At 38.5% G+C, this 25,540-nt stretch overlaps 1 protein-coding gene across 4 annotated transcripts in view; it reads left to right on the top strand.

Moving 5' to 3' along the window:
- The window catches only part of LOC127832189 (multiple epidermal growth factor-like domains protein 6), a 119,821-nt gene that overhangs the window by 54,951 nt on the left and 39,330 nt on the right, over positions 1–25,540 (top strand). For 2 of the 4 annotated variants that reach the window (XM_052357487.1, XM_052357486.1), the window contains exons 5-30: positions 1,045–1,167; positions 1,748–1,870; positions 2,299–2,907; positions 4,647–4,769; positions 5,213–5,335; positions 9,583–9,698; positions 10,261–10,408; positions 10,987–11,109; positions 11,471–11,626; positions 13,578–13,720; positions 13,962–14,294; positions 14,583–14,680; positions 14,968–15,056; positions 15,414–15,539; positions 15,888–16,016; positions 16,275–16,403; positions 16,910–17,038; positions 18,390–18,518; positions 19,960–20,099; positions 20,661–20,778; positions 21,026–21,151; positions 21,496–21,624; positions 21,824–21,952; positions 22,956–23,084; positions 23,482–23,610; positions 24,214–24,300. In XM_052357487.1, coding sequence (XP_052213447.1) covers positions 1,045–1,167; positions 1,748–1,870; positions 2,299–2,907; positions 4,647–4,769; positions 5,213–5,335; positions 9,583–9,698; positions 10,261–10,408; positions 10,987–11,109; positions 11,471–11,626; positions 13,578–13,720; positions 13,962–14,294; positions 14,583–14,680; positions 14,968–15,056; positions 15,414–15,539; positions 15,888–16,016; positions 16,275–16,403; positions 16,910–17,038; positions 18,390–18,518; positions 19,960–20,099; positions 20,661–20,778; positions 21,026–21,151; positions 21,496–21,624; positions 21,824–21,952; positions 22,956–23,084; positions 23,482–23,610; positions 24,214–24,300 — 3,936 coding nt within the window. The remainder of the gene's footprint in view (positions 1–1,044; positions 1,168–1,747; positions 1,871–2,298; positions 2,908–4,646; positions 4,770–5,212; positions 5,336–9,582; positions 9,699–10,260; positions 10,409–10,986; positions 11,110–11,470; positions 11,627–13,577; positions 13,721–13,961; positions 14,295–14,582; positions 14,681–14,967; positions 15,057–15,413; positions 15,540–15,887; positions 16,017–16,274; positions 16,404–16,909; positions 17,039–18,389; positions 18,519–19,959; positions 20,100–20,660; positions 20,779–21,025; positions 21,152–21,495; positions 21,625–21,823; positions 21,953–22,955; positions 23,085–23,481; positions 23,611–24,213; positions 24,301–25,540) is intronic. The other 2 variants (XM_052357489.1, XM_052357488.1) reach the window with 1 other exon arrangement.

Below are 25,540 nucleotides of genomic sequence, written 5' to 3'. Positions count from 1 at the left end.
ACCTGACATTCCGAGAGACGAGCTTCTTGTTGAAGATTTGGGCGGGTTTACGGATTGTCAATTCAGTAATTGCATAATTGCATCTTCCGTTTCACAGGTACTGCAATTGGGGGTCGAGCAACTGTTTAACAAGGATATACTGACTAAATACGCAGTGCAGCGCACATGATCATATTAACTGCTCCATTAAATATCACATTGTAGACTCCATTTACGCGTGGCAAATTTACGATTTACTGTTCGTAAAAATATTCGTTTTTAATTTGATGTGTTGTAATTACATAAATCATAATGTTATGATTATCTATCATTAATCTACGTGTTTTCCGATATTCATCACTTTTAGTGGTAATTAAGATTTTTATGTGTTTCTGCTTAAACTCGGTACTTAACTTGATTACTTTACAATTATACAACATAATGACGGATATGAATAGCATCAATATGTCGGATTTAATATACATGGTACTAGTATATATAACGATGATCAATTCGAATGATTATTCCTTTAAACGCAATTCGAATGATTATTTCTTTAAACGATTGTCTTCCTATATAGTGTGTTTATGCCTTTACTAGGTTGGTTGTTAAACATGTAATTCTTATATCGTGGGCGGGGCCAGTATAACAACCAGTTATGTGTGTGCGGCCATTCTCTTCCCGCGCTTGTATACCGTGCTATCTCTGCGGGACAGGTCGTTACCGCATGATTGATGACGCGATCCTCAGCCTTAAAGGCGTTGCACGCAAGCCTGCCACTTCCAGCACCGAATTGCCATAAACAACAAATTAAACACGAAGAAATACTATCATGTCAAGTTGCCTATAGATTTTCCCAAAACGGTCTATTAAATCTGGAATCCGATTTCGTAGGTTTCTCTACCGTAATGGCAAAATCATTGATTACTTTATTTTCCCGGTTCCCTGCGTTTGATTGTCTCGAAATATGAGTTTCCTCTTGCTACCGGCCTGTCGACTATCTCTTTTATTAATACTATGTACACGCGTCCTCACACATTCCGCGTGCACGTGATCTCATTGCAGACGTGAACGAGTGCGAGACCGAAAATGGCGGCTGCAGCCACGACTGTCATAACACCGCTGGTTCCTATGTGTGCAAGTGTCGGACTGGGTACCAGCTAGCAAGGGACGGGAAGACGTGTTTAGGTAAGGACACAGGAACCAGTTACAATGTCCAATGAATCAAAGTATTAGGATTAATACCACGTATATGTATACATGTAATACAACGAAGCCCCTCTTCGTTAACATGTGAAATGTATATAACTCATATATCAGTTGCAACGACTTGTGAACTAAATGGCTGTATACGTGAACAAAATACTCTCAAGCAAAAGCAAAATTAATAGCTATGAAAAACAAACCTAGCCACATCTGAAAGTGTGCGACATTATACATACATTGTTAGCAAAGTGGTACGTTTACATTGTAATGCGTACGTAAGTGCTTTTGAAAAAAAAAGTAATTGCGATCTATAACATGACGCAGCGGGATCGGCGACTTCTGGTTTTAAATATAACATTTAAAACGGTGTTTTTGTAATATTGAAAACAAACAGAGGAACACAAATTTTAATATCTGACAATTCACGATCAACTTATAATAAACACTCGGATACAAAAATGTGCGTTGATGCTTTAAAACTAAACAGAATGCAATACTTACCATTTGGTGCATTTATCTGTTTTCTATGACTGTATGTTTTCTTTTAACACGCCCATTTCAGATGTCGACGAGTGTTTGACTAACAACGGTGGCTGCGAGTTCCGGTGCGAGAACCAGCGAGGCTACTTTACCTGCACGTGCCCGACCGGACAAACGCTACATCCGGACGGCAGAAGCTGCGTCGGTGAGAGTCGTACCAACCATATAATTGTTTCTGTAAAATACCATTGAATGTGCCTGATATGAAATCGTATATAAATTCGTCCGTTTAGAGCTCAAGTTGCTGACAGGCTTCTATGCACATTATGTTGACAACACTTACAGTCTTTCAGAGGAAAATTGCGTTACTGATATTGGAGGATCAAAGAGATAGAGTCTTAATGAATGTGAAACTAAACCTACACAAACAATTTTATTTTTTCATTTATTTGCACGTGTAGAATGTTCTCACATTAATTGCATAGTACAAGTTAAGCTTTTATCGTCCATTCATGATGGCTATTTATTATACATACAAAGTAAACATCCTAGAACTGTTTAGATATGTTCTTATTAGGTGCTGGTCATATAAAATGGTGTTCGTCGCTTTAAAATAAATGCTTTCAATTACAGAGACTAACACTATCGGACTAACAACGCCTGCTGCTAGTAATAACCCGTATATTCTTACCGCTTTCTCGCACACACATCTTCCTCCTTCAGCCACTGGTTCCAGCTTCGATAGCGGCGGCACCACACAGCTACCGGTGCAGGATTTACACTTAGCTTTGCACGCCACTAACACTGGGCCTATCGCTAACGCTTATCGTGTGAATAGCTTTACTAATATCGCCCATTCGCAGCAAGATTTTATTTTACACAAACCCGACGACAACGGTCGCCTTGTTGCCATACTTGACCAATCAGAAGTTGATAGTTCAGTTACCGATACTTCATCGGGAACAAATAATCTCGTGGAACACGTGGATACTTCCGGAGACTTAATCTCGCTTACGTCAGACGGGTTTTCCAACATGATTGCATCAGACGGTAACGTTCGTATTCATAAAAGACGTGAAACAAACAGTATCTATCAAGACCTCTCGGATAATGAACTATTTAAGACCGAGTCGGGTACTGCGTTCTCTGCTTCCGAACCATGGCCGTTGATGTCAGGTCAGCAGCCGATGTCCCGGATGTTGAGCGCTAGAGCCTCTCCTATGGCCTACACTGGTCTCCACGGTACTCTCCGTCGTTTTGTGCTGCAATATCTATCAGTAATGCATGTCCCCCCGCAACATTAACGACTTTTTTTATTGCTTTCATTAGGTTTATGTCTTGGTACAGAAAAAAAACTTTCGTTAACCGCTCTCGGCTAATATCACATAACTGCATGCGTTGACTGGCTTGTGATTTTGTAATTCCGTGTCGCACATTTTATATGATCTGCCATAAAATGTCACGGCTTGGGGACTTTATTTGAACCTCTGCTATCTTTTTTCAGCGTTTAGAATTTTTATTGATTTATGTATAATTTGAATAAGTGAGTTATTGCATGGAAGTAGTAGTTGTTGTGGTAGTTATAGCAGCAGCAGTAGTAGTAGTAATAGTAGTAGTAATAGTAGTAGCAGTAGTAGTAGTAGTAGTAGTAGCAGCAGCAGTAGTAGTAGTAGGAGTAGTAGTAGTAGTAGTAGTAGTAGTAGTAGTAGTAGTAGTAGTAGTAGTAGTAGTAGTAGTAGTAGTAGTAGTAGTAGTAGAAGTAGTAGTAGTAGTAGTAGTAGTAGTAGTAGTAGTAGTAGTAGTAGTAGTAGTAGTAGTAGTACTAGTAGTAGTAGTAGTAGTAGTAGTAGTAGTAGTAGTAGTAGTAGTAGTAGTAGTAGTAGTAGTGATAGTAGTAGAAGTAGTAGTAGTAGTAGTAGTAGTAGTAGTAGTAGTAGTAGTAGTAGTAGTAGTAGTAGTAGTAGTAGTAGTAGTAGTAGTAGTAGTAGTAGTACAAGTAATAGTAGTAGTAGTAGTAGTAGCAGTAGTTATAGTAGTAGTAGTAGTAGTAGTAGTAGTAGTAGTAGTAGTAGTAGTAGTAGTAGTAGTAGTAGTAGTAGTAGTAGTAGTAGTAGTAGTAGTAGTAGTAGTAGTAGTAGTAGTAGTAGTAGTAGTAGTAGTAGTAGTAGTAGAAGTAGTAGTAGTAGTAGTAGTAGTAGTAGTAGTAGTAGTAGTAGTAGTAGTAGTAGTAGTAGTAGTAGTAGTAGTGTATTAGTAGAAGTAGTAGAATAAGTAACCATTTTTTATTTTCAAGATGTTGAGGTAGCTGCGATAGATTTGTTGTTTTTTTGGTTTTAGTGTGTGTTTTTGTTGTTGTATTTGTGAACGTACCAGATGTTGTTGACATTGTTTACGATCCTGCTGTTTTTAAATTAATTATGTCAAACATCAAAGTTAGAACCTGGGTGAAGGGTATTGACATATGTTATCGGTTAGCATGTTCGATGTCCGATTGGCCATACAAGTCAGACATACACCAATGTTAAGTGGATGGGGTGGATGGCTGTACTGCACAGATAACACGACTTCACTCCACATATCACATGACTCGATATTGTGTGGAAGGAATAACTTTACGACTTTTAACCAATTATTACTAATACGATTGTTTTTTATTAGAACGCGTCCAAGTTAATTTTGGTTGTGTGCATTCTTGTGAAAATTAAAACAAAATCAAACTTTTTATTCGGTTTAAGTCTCACCAAATTAAAAATGCAAATCATTTCATAGATTTACTGTGCAAAGTCATTATTCTTACCAGTGTTCACGAAAACAACTGGCAATAATACCCTTTCAATTTATAAAAATTCGTTTGGCTTTTGTTCACAACATTATTGATTAGAAGCTTTAAGACAGAAAGTGTCCCTATGCATGTGCATTGTCAATATATGTAGTAATTTTAAGATATCTGTATTAATGTCATGTGGCCTGTGTGTATCCAGGGGCAGACCCGTGCGGGCGTGATAGGGGCGGCTGCGAACACGACTGCGTGGCGGACAACGGGCGCGCCTCCTGTCGTTGCTACACCGGATATAGACTAAACGGAGACATGCGCAGCTGCGACGGTAACGTTAGATCTGCTTAAAATGATGGTTGCATTGAGAGTTTTTTTTCTTGGTTTCATGTTTTGTAACTGTGGTGAAATGTTGTCTCGGAAGAACTGATAGCTCTTTTGAGCAGCGAGAATAGGTGAAGAACGCACTTCACAGTCTAGGTAGCGCCGGCGTATTGATGTCTTTGTTACGTGTAAATTGCGCATGCTTTGCGGTAAACAAAATGTTTCTACGATAAAATTCGACCGTTTTATTCTGCCGACCAGTAACATAGATTGAATATTTAACGATCTTATTTGTAGGATTTTCATATGTGCGTGATAGTGATAGGGGGGAATTCTGATGCTTAAAATCTTAAATTAATTGGACTTATATTATTTAAGTTGGGCCATTCGACATAGGCTATCTTATATCTTAGATGTTCGATAAAAGCAATCCCATGTTTTGCCTTACAGATATCGACGAGTGTTCCCAGAACAAGGGCGGATGCACCCAGGCCTGCATCAACACCCAGGGCTCATTCACGTGCACGTGTACCCCGGGCTATCAGCTGGGTGTGGATGGCAGACAGTGCTACCGTGAGTACCACACAAATAATATACACGTATACTGCTTCATGAAAACAAGTGAAAAATACACCAATCCGTAAGGCGATCCCTTGTGTTCGACACTGTTCTGGGAAAGTCTTTTTATTGAAAGTGTCTTTTAAACTAAAATTTGCACGACAAGCGCAACCGCTCATGCATATTAAAATGGTCTCCCTGTTGCAATGATGCTTATGAGCGCTTGCATACAGAAAACAAACACAATTATCGATGTTTCCAGAAAATAACGTACTAGTATATAAAAAAAGAAAGTCATATTTGATAAGAAATATCAATCAACACAAAGTCATGAGACAATGCAGATTAAGATTAAATCCCAGTAGAATTAATAATTTTAAGGGACTATGTTTATGGCTTTGACATGCAAATCGTTTTGTATAAACGAAAGAGGAAACAATATGATTGCAAGTCTGTAAAATATAACTCTCGAATTATTTTATATTTTCCTCAAAATTCGTCGTGGTATTTTAATGCTGATGCGTCACGAAATATTCAAGTATATCAATTGTCAAGCTTTTTTGCGCATATTTATTCACTGTTAACATGTCTTTTCAAGTGTCGATTATAACAATTATATTTTTTGACAAGCTAACAAAACTTGTTCTGCTGGAATTTTTTGAAAATTATTACCGTATCGTTTTAATAAAACCTGTGAAAACGCTGGTTAGTACATGCTTTTTCCATTAGGAAGCGCTCTTAAAGCTACCGAAATAGCGTAGTGTGTGTAAATAAATTGGCCTCGTTCAAGGAAAAACTGGGCTTAATGCATATGCGGAAAGTGTCATCTCAGATAAGCCTTTGGTTTTATTGAAGTTTTCGATTAAATGACGTATCTTCTAAACGAAAATCCAGTTAAGGCGGAAACAGTCGTCCCTGATTAGCCTGTGTGGACTGCACAGGCGTATCTAGGACGACACTTTATACATATGCATTCAGAACTGTCGCCCCTGATAAGCCTGTCTGGACTGCACATGCGTATCTGGGATCACGCTTTACGCATATGAATTCAGACTAGTTTTCCGAGAACGAGACTCAGATATATAATCGGAGCAAGCAGGCTAGAAAGGGGGGACTCAGAGGGGAGGCTGACGGCGCTCCGCCATGTAACACTCCATCAGCCATGAAAATGTTCGTCAGCTTGCAATCCAAGCAAGAGAATTGATTGAAATCTAACAATATAATTCACTTTCCGGCGCGCGGAGAAATCAAAGTTAATCGGAGAAAATATGATATCTGTCACAAAGTGACTTCGCAATGATTGAGCGAGATATGAACAATTCCACGCAGTCTTGGAGCGCGGTCCGCCCTTACATTAACCCTAGCTGGGAACCGCCTGATTTCTCCCGGGACCGGGAACCGATATATCTCCGGCTTGATGTGCTCTCGTCCTTTGCAACATATTTATGCTCGTGGTTGGCATATTTTAACAGAACATGTAAACAGTATTGTTGTCTCCATTTATTGAGAGACGTAAAGGCAAACATTTTAATAAAAAAGCCATATGCTTTGATGGTTCCATTCATCACGGCCCAATAGAGATATACCGCCAATAGATTGTTATCTTTTCTGAGAAAATGATTATGAGAACGGAGAAATAAATAACTTTGAACAAGCTATTTTGGAAGCTAATTATCGACCGGGGGAGCGCTCTGCAGTTCTAGTAATTATACAGCAATTTATAATTGCCGTTCATGACTGTTAACGACCAATTTCAATTTGTGCTTTTAAAGCCTCTTGTGTGTACGGTATGTAACTGTTGCTGTTGTATGTGCATGCATCGATACGCGGTTTCTCTGTCTTTGTATATTGTGCATGCGCCGATACGCGGAACCTCTGTCTCTGTATAATGTGCATGCGTCGACACGCGGTCCCTCTGTCTCTGTTTATTGTGCATGCGTCGACACGTGGTCCCTCTCTCTCTCTGTATATTGTGCATGCGTCGATACGCGGTCTATCTGTCTCTGTATATTGTGCATGCGTCGATACGCGGTCTCGCTCTCTCTCTCTAGAGGCTCGGATACGCGCGCGCTCGAGCGCGAGCAGCGAGCGAGCGCGAAGAAGAGCTCGAAAGAGCCTCGAGAGAGAGCGCTATTCGGCCTCTCTCAGCTATCTCTCTAGCTGCTCTATCTCTCTCTCTCTCTCTCTCTCTCTCTTCTCTCTCTCTCTCTCTCTCTCTCTCTCTCTCTCTCTCTCTTCTCTCTCTCTCTCTCTCTCTCTCTCTCTCTCTCTCTCTCTCTCTCTCTCTCTCTCGCATGTGGGTGTGGGTGGTGGCCAACATACTTGACAGGTGGGATTTCCTCCGGGTACTCCAGCTCCACTCTTCAAAAATACAAAACTTTTAGTAACAACTAAAAAGATGGAAAGAGCATCTTTATTGAAAATTCGTTCCAACTTTCGTGAATCTATTACGTTAATTATGAAGGAGTACTGGGTCGCCCTCTGGATCCACACATACTTAAAATTAAACAAATACACATACATGTATATACGTTGTCGTTGAATGTTGTATTGGCCTTGTCGTCGTGTCATTCCATTTGTGGTTAACGTTTTATATTTATTTTATATTAACAATCGGTCATCTATAATACATGTTTAAAGTATTAAGTTGCGAAGTAAATGTAAAGTTCGGTATGATTTAAGTTTTAAAAAAGAGTTTATGAGAACGAATTTTTTCAGCGAATTTGTATTTCAATTGGTAACATTATTTTAACATTGGAGTATATATATATATATATATATATATATATATATATATATATATATATATATATATATATATATATATATTATATATATATATATATAATTATTATTGCTATATATATATATATATATATATATATATATATATATATATATATATATATATATATATAATTATATATTCACACATATGGCCAGTTACGGGGTCTCTGATTTAGAAATAGGTTATGGGGTTCCCACTTTAAATACATGTATCTCCATACCCTTTTTTATCCGATATAAACACGAATTAAGGTATATAGGGGTACCTACTATTATTATTGTATATAAATACGTCATTTATTTAACGTCTTATACAAGGAAATATATAGCGAACTTATTTGCGAGGTATATACAATTTCAATTTCAGACCTGATTGTGGTTTTTCGATTTAAGACCTTATTGTGAGATTTGATTGCATTACCTCCCCTACACCCCCCTCATAGTAATTAAAGGAGCCTAGAATGCGGGGTTGTATATAGACCCCGTTTTTTATATTGACCTCGTAAGTACAGTCTGAAAACTACCGAGACCGCGTAACTGGCACTATATATTGGTATTATTGCTATATATATATATATATATATATATATATATATATATATATATATATATATATATATATATATATATATAGCAATAATAATTATGTTTCGTTGTCTAAAAGATCTGTGCTCTTCTATTTCACTGCTCTCAGAAGTGATTCGGCTTGCTCACGACAAAACACCCGGTAATAACCATTTGCGCTTTATCCGATCGGTTCGGTTTGAGATAAAGGTAGCCAACCATAATAGTGTTTGCTGTTGGTGATACATTGTTGTCGTTCTTGTCAAATACTACTTATTTGGTTGATCAATGACATACACAATAAATGCGTAGGTGTACAAACTTTATTTATTTTTAACTACAATTGCACTCAATGAAAAAAAATCGATTTGTTTTTTAAGCAGAGTTTAGGACCTCGTCTATTGAATATACATGTACGACAAAAGTATAATTATGTGTGTATAAACCTTGACTGAAATAATCAACGAAGTATTGTATGCATCATACTGGTATTCATGATCATAACAATAATCATTATTATCCTCAGCGTCATTATAATCAGAGATATGAGAGCTATCATCATAAAAATCACCATTATCATCATCACCAGTTTCACCATTTACTCCTCCTCCTCCTCCTCCTCTTCCTCATCATCATCATCATTATCGTCGTCATCGTCATCATCATCATCTTCATCATAATCTTTATCATCATCATCATCGCCATCATCATCATCATCATCGTCATCATCATCATCATCATCATCATCATCATCATCATCATCATCATCATTATCATCATCATTATCATCATTATCAACAACAACAACAACACAATCACCACCGCCATTATTAGCATCACTATCACCGTAATCATCACCTCAATCATTATCACTTTCATTGTTTTCATCCTCGTCCTCGCCTTCACTGCAGGTATCGAGTTGGAGGTGATTGATGGATGTGCAGTAAACAACGGCGGCTGTCACCACCACTGCGTCTACAGGAACGGGCAGACCACGTGCACGTGTAGACGGGGATACGTGCTCAAGGTTACTATCATATCATGCACTCTCTTTATATTTACACATGGCAGCAAAACTGCGCATTTGCATACACTTATCTGTGAAAATAGCCATCATCAAAGGTATAAATAAGGCGGTAAACAGATATTCATGTATGTATTAGATATTTTGACGATTCTTTGATATTGAGCGACAGTACAAGGGAGTTAATATATTACATGAAACTTTTAATGAGATGGGTAATAGATCTGGAAAAGAGTTACGCTCCTTTTATTAGTACTCTCTTTACGCAGGTAGATGGTTCACTTAGAAAATGAATACACAGTAAAAACTGTTTAATTTGGATATTCAAGGAATATTGAAGCTAAGATCCGTAGCTATGTGGCGATCAGCTGTCCGTCCCTCGGTACGCCTTTGGGCTTTTAAATAAATAAGTGTATATGTTTTGGAAATCACTGAATAAACACGTTTTCAAAGCTCATACACCGAAACTTTAATAAAACTTTTAAAAAAGTAAAATTGCCAAGTATCTCCTCTGGCCGCCAATTTTCGCCATATGCATATAGTGTGTGTGTGCTTGTGTCGGCAGATTGACAACAAGACATGCGAAGATATTGACGAATGCGCCACTAGAGAGGCGTGCTGTCCACACAGCTGTCACAACGAGCAAGGCGGTTACACGTGCAGCTGCAGGGAGGGATTCCTACCCAACCCCCGGGACAGCTGTATATGTGAAGGTCAGGGTACACAGTAATTTTCAAAAATACGGTGTCCCTATGTGCTTATATTGTATAAGGTATAATTTCAAAACGATTGTTTTAAGTAAACCGACTAACAATGAAATAAGGTTGCCGTGGTGCAATTGATATCGTGTCCGCCAAGCGACCTGGCGGTCACAGGTTCGATCCCCACTGCGGGAGCTTTTCTTAGATTTCCCCCAAAGACACCAAGTACTGGTTCTAGGCCCAGGAAACGGAATCGAGCGCGTTTTAAATAAGTAGTAAGTACTTTTAGTGTAATAGAGCTTAAATAATTATGTTTAACTAAACTAAGAAATAACATCGATGCTTACGTTAATCTGTAATACTATCCATAATTTTAACGTTTCAATCGCTAAATTACTCTTCAAAACCATAAGTAAGAACATTTCATGAATGAAGACTTGGTAACCTGTGTTGCAATACTACCTACGTTATAAGTTCCGTAATTTGAATCGTCGAGTACCGTCGTGTGCTTTATCTTACCAGTATATATTGTGATAAATAAATGAATGAACGCATTACCACAGATGTGGCTATAACTTCCGGTATTACAGATGTTGACGAGTGCCTTGCCAACAATGGCGGCTGTGAACAGCTTTGTGTGAATGCGGAGGGAGCCCACAGCTGCGCCTGCCGCACCGGCTTCTACCTCGCGCCGGATCGGAAGCGTTGTCTGGGTAACGTGTTCGCATGCACCACAGTGATATCACTTGATGTCTTATTTAGTTAATACTTCATTCGTGTCTTTAAGATGGTATTGTTATTGTTTTACACATATCATAATGTGTTTATAAATTTCAATTAGCATAATTTCACAGTATGTAATGTGTGTATGTGTTTAGTTATTTTTGCTTTTGCCTGAATAAAGATAACACAACTGATCGCAAATCTCTCTTTTAAAACCACACCTGTGTGTTAATAAAGTGTCATTTTTTATAATACCATTGTTAGTGTTGTCTTTATACTGGCAATATTCCCCTTTTGTTGTTGTGATTTGGTGTTTGTTGTGGGTGTTGATGTTGTCACGTTCGACACCAGACCTGCGCGGTCAGACGCGACGCCCGACGACAGGCAGTCCCGGTCGGGAGCAATTTCCGGCGTTGCGGTACGAGACATCGCCGACTCCGATCCTGTCGCTGGACGAGTACGATATCCAGTTACCGCAGGAACAGAAGGACCAGAAGGCAGTGTACGGTAAGGCTCCACAGGATCCCTAATTCTGTGACACCATCCGCAACCACTACAGGGGTCATGACAAACAAAGTGGCTTGATCGAAAAAAAGCAAAATAACGATGATTTATATATTTTCTTCATTTGGTGCTATGCGGTGTAAGTAAATGAAATCTCATCTCTGTACGACATCTGTCCATATACTAGTAAAACATGAAACGCCACTTTATGTTTCAACTTCTCTAATCGTAATGGTCTAATCGACTTAAACATACAATAGTAATACTAGCCAACACTTTTAGCCACATTTGATTGTAACAACATAAAATGAAAATATTTTATCAATTAACGGCGGTGAAAAAAAAACTCTGCATATTTAATGATCCTGATTGACGGCGTCTGTAGCACGATTGTTTTTGCCACGCGATGCTCAACACGAGTTGTGCATTTTGCATGTGTGTGTTTGTTATTAACCATACTAGACTGTGCATGATTGTTGCATGTACTCTCCTCTCTACAGACGACCAGGAACTGGAGATCACAGGTACGGACAGTATCCCTACGAGCGGTTTGCTTCATCGCATTTTACAATTTATAGTTTTAATAGATGCATTAATATTTTGGATGGGTATATATTTAATAGAGAAACAGATTTGCTTAGATTTAGTTCATTACTTGTGCTTGGCATTCTTGAACGATATGAAACTATAGATACAAAAGAAATATATATACTGACTTAATATTGATGTTAAAATTCGCTGATAATATGTTTGCGCGCATTTTTCAACTTTATGTAGACATTTTTCAACTTTATGTAGACATTTTTCAACTTTATGTAGACATTTTTCAACTTTATGTAGACATGTTTCAACTTTATGTAGACATTTTTTCAGATACTTCTCTTAATCTTGCCATGAATTAAACCATTAAAAACATTTTTACTAAACGCATATTACTGGTTTTGGGATATATTAACATTGTGCACGCATTAGTTTTGCACATTTACTACAAGACCCTCCCGCATAATAATTGTTAATGGACTTATTGGAAGGTTGCATCCAAAGATAGTGCTACTAATATTAAACATACAAATATTAAAAGTGTACGCTTGCGATCTGACAATCGCCGTATCTTGTTAGGCATGGGTTCATGTAAGGGTTAATTCTTCCATGTAGTTCCTAGGCATACAGCACCATCAACGTGTGTTGTCATTTTGAGATATACAACTTAACATAGGGCACCTGAATAGTAGAGCTGGTTCTAAATTTTACTGCACTTATATGGTGGTAACGTCCACAAGGAAACACCATATCCGCTCCTCGTCTCTAGTTTTGGTTTATGCGACTCCAAGGTATCCCTTTCCAACGCCAGGAACCCATTGGTGACCATCCTCTATCCGTTGTTTCTGCTTGACGGGTTCGCGACATACGTCGGTGTGCACACTATATTATACAACTTAGTACTATTGCAATTATGTATGCCGACGTGCAAGTTAAAAATGCTTTTAGTCGAGCGATCTTAATGCGTACATGCAACATTCCCATTAGTTGAGCGATCTTAATGCGTACATGCAACATTCCCATTAGTCGAGCGATCTTAATGCGTACATGCAACATTCCCATTAGTCGAGCGATCTTAATGCGTACATGCAACATTCCCATTAGTCGAGCGATCTTAATGCGTACATGCAACATTCCCATTAGTCGAGCGATCTTAATGCGTACATGCAACATTCCCATTTTTCTTAGACAACTAACAGGACATTTGCATATATCTTTCTTAATTTAAATACATAATAATAATCATCATGCCATGCATGCTACATTCTTAATGTTGACTTCACCTCGTTTATATAAATAACAATTTTATTTAATACGAGTTGAGTGAATATTTGACTAATGCAATATAACACTGGTTCATTCATTCTATTATTTGTGATGACACGTTGTTAAAGGAACTCGCAACATGTTTCAGAGTGCATCCCGGGACGGTTCGGTGCGGAGTGCATCTACACGTGCGGTGACTGCCTCAATGGCGGACACTGTAACCGGAAGCGCACCGGCTGTACATGCGCAGCGGGATGGCAAGGCGTCATCTGCAATGAAACCTGTTCACAGGTCGGATTTGAAAAATATGTATTGTACGATTACAGCGCCTTATTATATAGTTTATACGTTGCCGGTTATTGCACATTTCCGGGAAAACAAAATTCAAAGTATCACTTGACTAATCTATCATGTAAACTAAACACGCTTATACCGGGTATGAGCTACGATTTAAGCATCAGCTTAACCTGCCATTATTTGCTATCAGTAAGTTTGATCATTAGAACAAAAAAGCTTATTTATCATGTCATAGGGTACTTTCGGATCCAGCTGTAATAGCATATGCACATGCCAAAACGGCGGTTCGTGTGACCATGTGACAGGAAGGTGCACGTGCCCGCCGGGTGTCAAGGGCGACAACTGCGAGGACGGGTGTCCCCCAGGTCTCTACGGGAAGCTATGTGACAAGCCCTGTCCAAAAGTTTGCCCCACAGGGTACTGTGACCGGATGTTCGGCTTCTGTGAGTGCCTACCTGGATTCTTCGGTCCTTCGTGCAACATCCCGTGCCCGGAGTTGACGTATGGTGCTAACTGCAACCAGCACTGCGATTGTGATAAAGAGAAAACCTCAAAATGTAACCCAAAGGTACCAAGAACTGAGTGGTCGTTTGATAATTGTATATGCAGTTTGTTCATTAGTGTGCACTCTTAATTCTGTATGTTATGTATGTTTATGTCAACAATTTACATATTTAAGAATTTAGTAAGAATCTTTTTTTTAAATAACATCTGAGTGTGTGTTTTTTAATGTCTTTGGTAAATTACTAATATTTTAAAGCTTCTTATCTCTCACACTTATGTATGCGATGAGCTCGGGTCACAGACTGTTGGTTAATGTGACATCTTGTCCTAGTGCGGTTGTGTGTGATTTCAGAATGGGGAATGCCTCTGCAAGCCAGGCTACCACGGTCCCCGGTGTGTGGAGGGGTGTCCCAGGGGCATGTTCGGTCCGGGATGCGCCATGCACTGTAGGTGAGTCTTACACCGCCAACTAGGCCCTACGATTGATAAGTACACGTTGTTTATAATCGGAAGATTAAGGTAAATGTAGATATGGTTTATCTTGTTGTCCGTTTTAAATGTTTATGTTGTTATAGAGAAGTTGAAATTATTTTTTAAGATAATCTAGAGCATTGTTCAATATGGTACGATTATTATTGGCATTGGGTATCAGGGTGAATTAAAAATTATTGTGTGTTAATTTAATATGTTTGGCGTATGGAGTCAAAGAATTAACCCAATAAATGTTCGTTGTGCAGGTGCGACGCAAACCTGGAATGTGACCATGTGACGGGGGAATGCATCCCCAACTGTCCGCCGGGAACCATGGGCCGGAAATGCAATAAACGTGAGTTCATTACCGTGTAGAAGCGGGGGTTCTGTCCTGTAATAAATAGCGTATTAAAATGTCGTTTTAAGTTGTCTTATGTCTAGCTCTTTTATACGCTTTCCTCATTTGCGATCTTGCATTTTTTACTTTTCGTATAACTAGTATTTATTTTAAATTTCAGTCGTAAAATAATTTTATTTCTCTCATTAGTTTTCATTATTTTTCAAAACTACCTGTAGTTTAGATTTATCCACCAAAATTACATTATCGTCTTAGCTTGTGATTTCTTTTGGCACTTTTAAACGCATGCTTCCGCCCAATGCAATGTGCGTTTCCGCTTACATTCATTTGCTTGTTCACCAATTGCGGTCGTAGCTTGTAAGAAGGGCCACTTCGGTAGCGGATGTTCCCGCAAATGCCATTGCAATGGGAGCCCCTGTGACTCACAAAGTGGCGAGTGCGTCTGTGCACCGGGTCGGAGAGGCAGGAAGTGCAAGAAGAGTACGTCTGCAGCACTGCGTTAGCCTGCGCGTTATATTGCCTCAAATGTGTATAGTTATATTTAAGCAGTTATTCGTATATATTTTTTATTGTTGATCACTTGTATTTCTTTTACCGTTTGACGCAATCGTTTGCTAAATTAGAAATGCATATACTTATTTCAAAGAGTAAATTGTTGTATTATTAGTTTAATATCCTGAGAAGAAACTATTATATCTAGATTACGATAAATGCTCTTATCTCTAAATACGTAATAAATTTGAGATTGTTAAGTAAGAAATCAATAACGTCCTTCATAAGGCATTGTCAACGGAATTCATTTTAATCGCGATTCCCGCCTTTGGTCAGAATGTCCGCCTGGCTACTACGGGGTGAACTGCCGGGAGGAGTGTGGCTGCCAGAATGACGCCGGATGTGACGCAGTGACCGGCGAGTGCCTTTGTCTGCCCGGATACCATGGCAACAAATGCTCGCAAGGTTGTTAGCAGAACTGATCGTTATTATAAGTAAATAACAGTTACAGAAAAGAGTTTATTTAAAGAAAATAATCGCTTACTTTGATCTGTAAAAAAATAACGCGGTACAGTTATTGTGTGTATAAATAGAGTTCTCAATAAAAAGTGCCAGTATTAAAAAGATGTCTGCATGTATTTTGTGTATAAATATAGTTCTCAAAAAAGTACCAGTATTAAAAAGGTGTCTGGAGCAGGTATCTATTGTTTATTGTGTTGACAGTGTGTCCCGCCGGGCGCTACGGGAAGGGCTGTGTTGAGCAGTGTCGCTGTGAAAATGGGGCTCACTGTCACCCACAGAACGGGCTATGCACGTGCCCCGTAGGCTACATTGGGAAGTTCTGTGAGACTGGTAAGTGAACATCCATTGGTAACCTTGGAAAGTTCTATTGAACTGGTACGAGTGCATGTGTCCCAATCGCTTTATAACACAGTTATTAGTTCAATAATTGATGTTTAATTGAAGTGACTGACCTATCCAAACGTGTTCGCGTAAGCTTGACGCGTCAATCAACAGTCAGATGGCAAGTGATTAATTTATTATGACACATCGATGCCAGGTTTATTTCTAGTGCGAAGAACTCTAATTAGTTTTATTTGTAATTTACGTGTCATAGCTTAATGTTAGAAAATACAAAACAACATAATATCAAATGTTTAACAGTAATTTGATTTGAAGAAAAAGTTAATGGTCGAAACGTCATTAAATACAATATGAACTTCCACTGTGTTTACAAAATCATGAAATTACGGCTTTGAATACCGTTCTCAAGACATTATTAAAACGTTTTATGTTTCAAGTCCAATTTTTTAAGAGAAATAGTGTGTAGAATCTGTGAGCCCCTGTTTTGACTTCAGCATGTCCCGCGGGTTCATTCGGGCAGGGCTGTAGAGAGCATTGCCAATGCGAGAACCACGCAGAGTGTGACTTCAAGACGGGGACCTGTCTCTGTCCCCCGGGATTCATGGGTCGCTACTGCAGTCAGAGTACGTACACACATGGGTCGCTACTGCAGTCAGAGTACGTACACACACTTACATATCTGGTGCAGTCAGAGTACTTACACACACTTACATATCTGGTGCAGTCAGAGTACGTACACACACTTACATATCTGGTGCAGTCAGAGTACGTACACACACTTACATATCTGGTGCAGTCAGAGTACGTACACACACTTACATATCTGGTGCAGTCAGAGTACGTACACACACTTACATATCTGGTGCAGTCAGAGTACGTACACACACTTACATATCTGGTGCAGTCAGAGTACGTACACACACTTACATATCTGGTGCAGTCAGAGTACGTACACACACTTACATATCTGGTTGTTGTAATGTCGCTACTGCAGTCAGAGTACGTACACACACTTACATATCTGGTTGTTGTAATGTCGCTACTGCAGTCAGAGTACGTAAACACACTTACATATCTGGTTGTTGTAATGTCGCTACTGCAGTCAGAGTACGTACACACACTTACATATCTGGTTGTTGTAATGTCGCTACTGCAGTCAGAGTACGTACACACACTTACATATCTGGTTGTTGTAATGTCGCTACTGCAGTCAGAGTACGTACACACACTTACATATCTGGTTGTTGTAATGGACAACACTACATGTTCACGGAAATATGACAGGCTTATGTTCATTCATTTACGCAAAGATAATACTAGCAGTTTCTATTTATTTATTATAATTGCGTTAGAAAAGGCAATACAAATGGGTCACGTATAGATGAGGATCTTTATATGGATTCAAACAAGCTCTTTATATGGATTCAAACAAGCTCAAATGTTAAAAGTTCATGCCAGCTTGCTTCAGTCGTATGCATCTTCTTACAATGTCATTTTGGCGACAATAATATACATATATTGATACGAAAAGCGTCAATGGTCTTTTAAAGAATCTTGTATTTAACTCATACTCATACTTTGTAAAGAAATTTATGGCGTGTCAAACGTTATATAAAAATATCGAACATTAATATGAAATATGAAATTATACAACATATATTTGTTATGCAATACATATATCGGATTTTACCATATATATATGAATTTATACAACATAAAAATGGAACTATACCACCCAAAAATGGAAATATAGAACATATATATCTACAAATATACCACATAAGTATGAAAACATTGAATTTTGAAATGTTTGACACGCCATAGAAATTATGCACTGTATATATTTATCTCAATATCCCAGAGCTTTTGAAATTATGCACTTCATATATTAATATCAAAATACCCCAGCTATATGCTATTTGGTTGACATATTGCACATGTACAGTAAACGTCAGCTCTTGTTTGTATTTGCAGACTGCACAAATGGAACATACGGCGCCGGATGTAACGAGGTGTGTGACTGTCGGAACAACGCCACCTGCGACCACGTGACCGGAGTGTGCTGGTGCGCGCCGGGATGGCGCGGAACTCAGTGCAATAAAGGTCAATATTCAGTAATGCACAGAAGGACCTATCTATTGCATTCATGTAATATGTTGATGTTTTTTTTCCAGATTTCAGATGCTCATGAAAGTTAATACACGTAATGATAGCGCTTTCTAAAGATGGTTTGGAATAATAACTTAGTTTCCTTTAAGCTTGATCAATAATATAATTATGATGCTGCTCTATGCACGTTTTTTTATTACTTATTGTCAGAGAAGTTGTTCTAGTCCTGTTACATTATAAATAATAAGACTCGCTTTGGTTAAATGAGGCTTGATGCAATCACGTTATATGGCGCACCAAAGGGGTCGAAATTTTAACTTCTGCTGCAGCAGGAAAAAAATGCTGCTCGAGCAGCATCTAGTTGCTCTAGATGCTGCTCGGGCAGCAATTTGCTGCTCGTGCAGTATCTACATGCTGCTCGACCAGCAAAATTCCTGCCCGAGCAGTATTTATTTTCTCCTGCTCGACCAGCATTTATTTTTAGAATAAGCCCTTGAACCCGTCAGCCAATCAAATTTGAGCTTACAAACGGACGACAGAAGCTACCTCTACGGAAACGAAATAGACCTGACAATAACTTTAAAAAAACTGAAACGAACTCATAATCTGTGTTTTAATCAATTATTATAAAATTATCATTCTTTTTTCGTAGTTGTTTTTTATATATTTATTTTCAAATCGTTTCAAATCGCGCACCATTCTTATCAGTCATCGTCGTAATTTCCGCAAAACTTTTAACAGCCGTTGGACATTAATGATCGATTTTCTTACTTAGCGAATGGCAACAACTTTTTGATCGACTAGTTTGCAGCCGAACTATAAAGCATTCACCGCGTGTCAATGTTAAACTTTAAACGGGTCGTCAAATAAACTTGCAGAAGATGTGAAAAAGGCACCGGTGGCAGCCATTTTTTTCCAAACAAACCAGGTTCGCAGCAAATGGCAAATATAACAAGATTTCTGATTGACTGATGCCATAATCTAAAAATAAATGCTGGTCGAGCAGGATTATTCTGCTGCAGCAGAAAAAAATGCTGCTCGGACAGGAATTTGCTGGTCGAGCAGCATCTAGATGCTGCTCGACCAGCATTTTTTTATGCTGCAGCATAAGTTAAAGTTTCGACCCCTTTGGTGCGCCATATCGTAAAGTGTCGTTCCATAAAGGCCCGTGCAGTCCGCAAAGGCTTATCAGAAATTACCCTTTCTGCTTTATGGAATTATCGTTTTAGGCAGTTCTCTTGTAAACGAAAAAATCTTCTCAAGGCGGTAAGTGTAGTCCCTGATCAGCATGTGAGGACTGCACAGGCTAATCTTGGATGACACTTCACCACAAATGCATTAAGCTCCGTTTTCACAGAGCGTGGCATATTGACCTAATGTGTACCATGAGTGCTGGTACCAGCTCATCCCAAAACACCGTGACTACTATTTCCAGGCTGCCCGATGGGATTCTATGGTCAAGACTGTCTGGGGGTGTGCAACTGCGATAACGGCGCCCTCTGCGACCATGTGACAGGCGAGTGCACGTGTGCGTCCGGGTACACAGGGATCAACTGCAACGAAAAATGCCAGGAGGTTGGGATTCATGCATTTGCATATAGTTTGTCTGTATTTAGCCATGGTGTATATTGATTTGCTCCGGCCTAATATATTATTTTTTTATGCTAAAATACTTGTCTGAAAGAGATTATCCACAGTTAAAAAAAATACTGCGGCAAACTATAGCAGTACCAATAACTTTAATATATATCAGATTATATGAGTCGTGTTCTGAGAAAACTGGGCTTAATGCTTGTGCGTAAAGTGTCGTCCCTAATCAGAGACGACACTTTCCGCCTAAACTAGATTTTTGCTAAGAAGAGACTTCATTTAAACGAAAAATGTCATAAACGCGGAAAGTGTCGTCACTGATTAGCCTGTGCGGACTGCACAGGCTAATCTGGGACGACACTTTACGCACATGCATTTAGCCCAATTTTCTCAGAACAAGACACATATTTTAAAGAAGCGGATTCTATCTCGCAACAAAAGGGCGGCGGTAAATAAATTAAGTTTATGTGGTAATGCAATACGATTTGTTCAAAATTCCGATTTGTATTCGATCTGATGCTCACTGTAGGCTGCGCTCCATTTAAGGGTCGCTATGGTGAGAAATGTGAGCGCGTGTGTGAGTGCAGGAACGGAGGCACTTGCGACACGGTGACCGGAGTGTGCGTCTGTCCGCCCGGCTGGCAGGGGGCGCTCTGCGAGGAAGGTAGGGCGGCGTTTATAAGGACAAGATCATGTGCAATATTTCTATGGAGAGAAAGAAACCATACATAAACTGTAATGAAATCGGACGTTTTTGTATTATTTTAAAAGTTTTTAAAATATTTATAATTTATTGCGAAGAGGTAAGATTATAGAATCATTCTTATTCGATGTGTATACATTTTTTATGTATGTGTTTCAATTTTAACTAATTATTTTGCATTTTAAGTGTGTTTATACATATTTGACAGAATGCGAGACTGGTCGCTACGGGGTGATGTGTTACCGGCGCTGCTACTGTAGCGGCCATCCGTGTGACAGAGTGACGGGCCGATGTCTGTGTGACGCGGGATTCATGGGCGTGGCCTGCGAACAAAGTGCGTAAATTGTGTACAGGTCTGATGCGCAGAAATAGAAACGAATGTACAAAGTGTGTTCTTAAAATAAATATTCGTACATTCGGGACACAACATTAAATCCTTTTGCAGATGAACTGGGTTCGCCTAAAATCGTTTACAATCGTATATTTTTCCTCATGTAAAGTTCGAAGACGCTCACCTTACAATCAGTTTTACACATGGATAAATTTAAGTACCGTGTGATGAATACAGTAGTTTTCGAACTGGAATCGGGTTAAAAAATTAATAGGTCTATGTCCTTTCAATGTTGGTTGCTTTTTCATATTTGTCAGAACCAAAATACATTTGTCTTTATTTCACAGCCTGTCCTGAATGGCGGTACGGACCAAACTGCGCCAAGGCGTGCACGTGTCCGAACAGCGTCGCGTGCGACCCCATGACCGGAAGGTGCGCTTGTCAGCCGGGATATGTGGGCGAGCGATGCGAGGATGGTACGTTTAATAGAGTTAATGTATGAATTATACATATTAAATATTTATTGTAGCTAAAACTGCAAGTGAACGTACTCCGTTTTGAAATACAAACCGTTATGTAACGCATTGCAACAGCCCATTTAGCCTATTTCTTGTGTATCGATATGCAACGTACCTAATTTTATGATCGGATCTTTGTTGAACGTGTAAATTGCAGTGTGCGAGGAAGGTTTCTATGGTAACGAATGCCTCGAGCGCTGTGACTGCCTCAACAACGGCACGTGCGCGACAGACACAGGCGCCTGCTTGTGTTCACCGGGCTGGCGGGGCAAACGATGTCAGAAACGTGAGAGACTCATCAGCACTGATAACTTTATAATCATCATCATACTTGTCCGTCAAACAGCATTCATCATACCCTTATCAGCAGAGATAGAATAAGCAGCAACAGCAGTAGCATTACCATCGCCATCAGTATTATAAGCATAATCGCCAAGCGTCATCCACCTTCATAATCAGTAAATACATGTACTAGGGATGGGAACGAATACTGAAAATGATATTCGAATATTCGTTTGTCATTATTCGAATATATTCGATTTTAAAACCTTATACTAAAATTTCTGAACGTATGACCGTCCGGAGCAACGTACTATTTCATATTGCCACAAATACCACTTAAATCGCATCATAAGTATACGCATCTTTAAACAACTTGATAGAGTAATACTTTTTGGAAAAAAAACGATCATTGATTATTTTATTCTTCTTTTTAAATAAATACTGGTTATTTTCACAAGATATAAGATATTTCCGGAAAACACATGATCGTAATTCTAATTTAGTTCCATACTCTTAATTGATTCGGATTACTTTCATCGATTATACATTTATGCTATTGTTTTCGCTTTTTTATTCTAGAATTTAATTTAAAAAAACATGACGCTTTAATTGGTTAATATTTGAGTAACTAAATTCGGATAAGATAATAATTGATTAAATACTTGAATAAAACATTAAAAACAAACATGTCATACGTCCAAATCTCGGTGGGACAGTCCCGCTTTTGGGCTATTTACTAAATAGTTATAATCTGCAGCATATGGGACAGAATCAAATTATTATCATAATCCTCATATGTTATTTGTGTTTTAAGCATAATTGTTATTTTATTAGTCAGTCTCTTGTACTTATACTAACTTAGTCATATTAATATGCTACTAAACGTACTCGTAGGTCAACAGACATAGCGTGACCCATGAGTTCTTACATATGAGGTCTGAAATATTTCCTATAAGCTTTCCTGACATGCACGTTTGTCCTTACTCCAAATATTACACTGTTATCAGCCTGTCAGCCCGGCACGTACGGGGACCAGTGTGAGCTGCTGTGCACGTGCAAGGAGGGCCAGCCGTGCTATCACGTGACCGGCGAGTGCGCATGTCCGCCTGGGTACCTGGGACCCGCGTGTGAACAAGGTAGTGTAGTGTGAGATCTCGACCACGTGGTTTAATGGGCCGTTGACACCATGTGGCATGTTAATATTGACCCATATATACATCATCTGTCACGTATGCTATGTTTGTGTTCCAATTATATGTTTTGTTTAAACATGAACAAGAAAAGTGCATGAAAATAAACACCAATACGATTCTACCATGTACTGAAAAATGAGAGCATATCTAACCGTGCAGACTTGTATGAAATACTTTGAAATGCAAAATAAACATCGGTCTTTTCAATAGTATACTCACAGTATCTTCTATTAGTTCACTGCATCTGATGGAAATGCACTTATGTGTATATGCACCAAAAAACGAAAAAGTGTTTTTCTTATTGAACGACTGATGAGCCCGTGTCTGCGGTGTTTTTTAGCCTGTCCTCCCGGTACTTTCGGGCCGGAATGCCGGGGCACCTGCGTGTGTGGCGCTAACCAGAACTGCGACCACGTGACCGGAAACTGTGTTTGCAAGCCGGGCTCCAAGGGCAAGAACTGTCAAACAGGTACCCTTGATATTCGCCAATGTATTCTTCCACACAATAACTGCAATCAAGCATGCCATATGCTTCGGTGAATGCCTTTGGCTTTATTTCATCGTTTAGATCCGATTTTATTATCGTGTGTGATTAAGCGGCATGGAAATATTCTATGCTCACTTACAAAAACGCAAACTTAAATTACGTTGTTTCCTGCATTGTTGAAACGATACTGACTTTTCTTTGTTACCACATAATTCACCATTGCAATTGCATTCCCATTTTTGTCGTCTGCTGATTTCTAAAATTGTTGAAATGTGTTTTTGTAAAATAATAAGCCAAAATGCATTAGTCGCTTTTGATTAAAATCATGTGTATATGGTTAAATTTAGCATGTGAGAACTTTGAAGTAATATTGCAGTTACAAGTTGCAGAACTCCAATATATTATTTTGAGCATGTGAGAACTTTGAAGTAATATTGCTAGTTACAAGTTGCAGAACTCCAATATATTATGTTGATATATATGCATCAAATATAATGCTTAAAATTTATTGTATAAATTATAACACTGGTGTGATGCTTATCTTTGCTTAACTAACCAAGCTTTGTGCCCTTGCTCGCCGTACAGTGAAGGCTCGGCGTACTAACGATCTCCTTCATGACCGCCAGGGGTCGCAGTTTTGGTTGGAGCTAGCCGAGCGCAATCTCGTGGCGGGTAAGTGAGCCTATCGGCTTAACCCTTTGCATGCTGGGTTATAATGTCGTCTGCTGATTTCTAAATAAGCAGTTTCTTCGATTTTTTCAAAAAATACTGTCACGACTCTGACTTTTGTGAAAGTAAAATATCTTCGGAAGCGGTAGCGAATCGCGTCAAGATCAATTTCTTTTAGTTAAGAAGTGAAAAATAAACACTTTTTATAAATTTTGTCAAACATATCATTTATTATTTTCATCATATCACACATTTATGAACATAATACATTTATGTCAATGATAACATTTCATTAGAAAAGTTAGAGTTATAAGTTAATAATTATGTTAAAATTCTGCAAGTTTTCTGTTAAAACTCTGCAAGCTTTCTGCTTAAATTCTTCAAGTTATCTGCTAAAACTCTGCAAGTTTTCTGTTAAAACTCTGCAAGTTTTCTGTCAAAACTCTGCAAGTTTTCTGTCAAAACTCTGCAAGTTTTTCTGTTATGTTTGTATGTTATTTCTTTTTCTTATGAGGTTGTTAATTACAAACCATCAACTTTTAAAGCTATTGTCTTTCTTTTATTCTCATATTCTTGCGTACCACCTACCGACCCAACCGTTCTGGTCTGAATGATTCAAACTCAGAACTCACGGCCTTTTATACTCTCAGAAATTCTGTTACCGCAGAATTCTGCTAAGTATTAGAATGTCATAACGTGAATCACCAATTACTTTGGATTGTTCAATGAAAAATATAACATTTCAATATGTATTAACAATATAATATATAATACTACATAAATTACCTGCATATTCGCTATTTTAAATGCAAATAGTATTTTAAAACAATAAAAATTAATACAGTATAAAAACAGCTGACAGCAGATTGTTTACGTAATAGTGTCGTCATTCTCAGCTACCACGCCACCTAGGGTTAAATAGCACTAAGTGAACATGTGTACAATAACTTTACAAACTCAATTTGTATTTAAACTCAAACAATCACGTAGCTGGTAATCCAGGTAAATTTTCAAGTCTGTTATCATAAGAGTCTCATACAATACTATAGCTTTACTGCAGACAAAATTCGAAACATAGGTTAGATATCAAACAGTAAATAAACATTACCCCACCCACTAAGGTATACATGTGTTACATTACCCCCCTCTTGAGATTATTTGTGTCCTCACAAAACTATTGAGTTCATAGAATCATTTAAACAATCACAAAAATAAATAACTCCTTTTCAATAAATAAAATGTA

Source organism: Dreissena polymorpha, chromosome 5 (genome assembly GCF_020536995.1).
Source record: "Dreissena polymorpha isolate Duluth1 chromosome 5, UMN_Dpol_1.0, whole genome shotgun sequence".
Classification (NCBI taxonomy): Eukaryota; Metazoa; Mollusca; class Bivalvia; order Myida; family Dreissenidae; genus Dreissena; species Dreissena polymorpha.
Note: the sequence above shows the minus strand (reverse complement) of the source record. Positions and strands in the feature narration are given on the sequence as shown.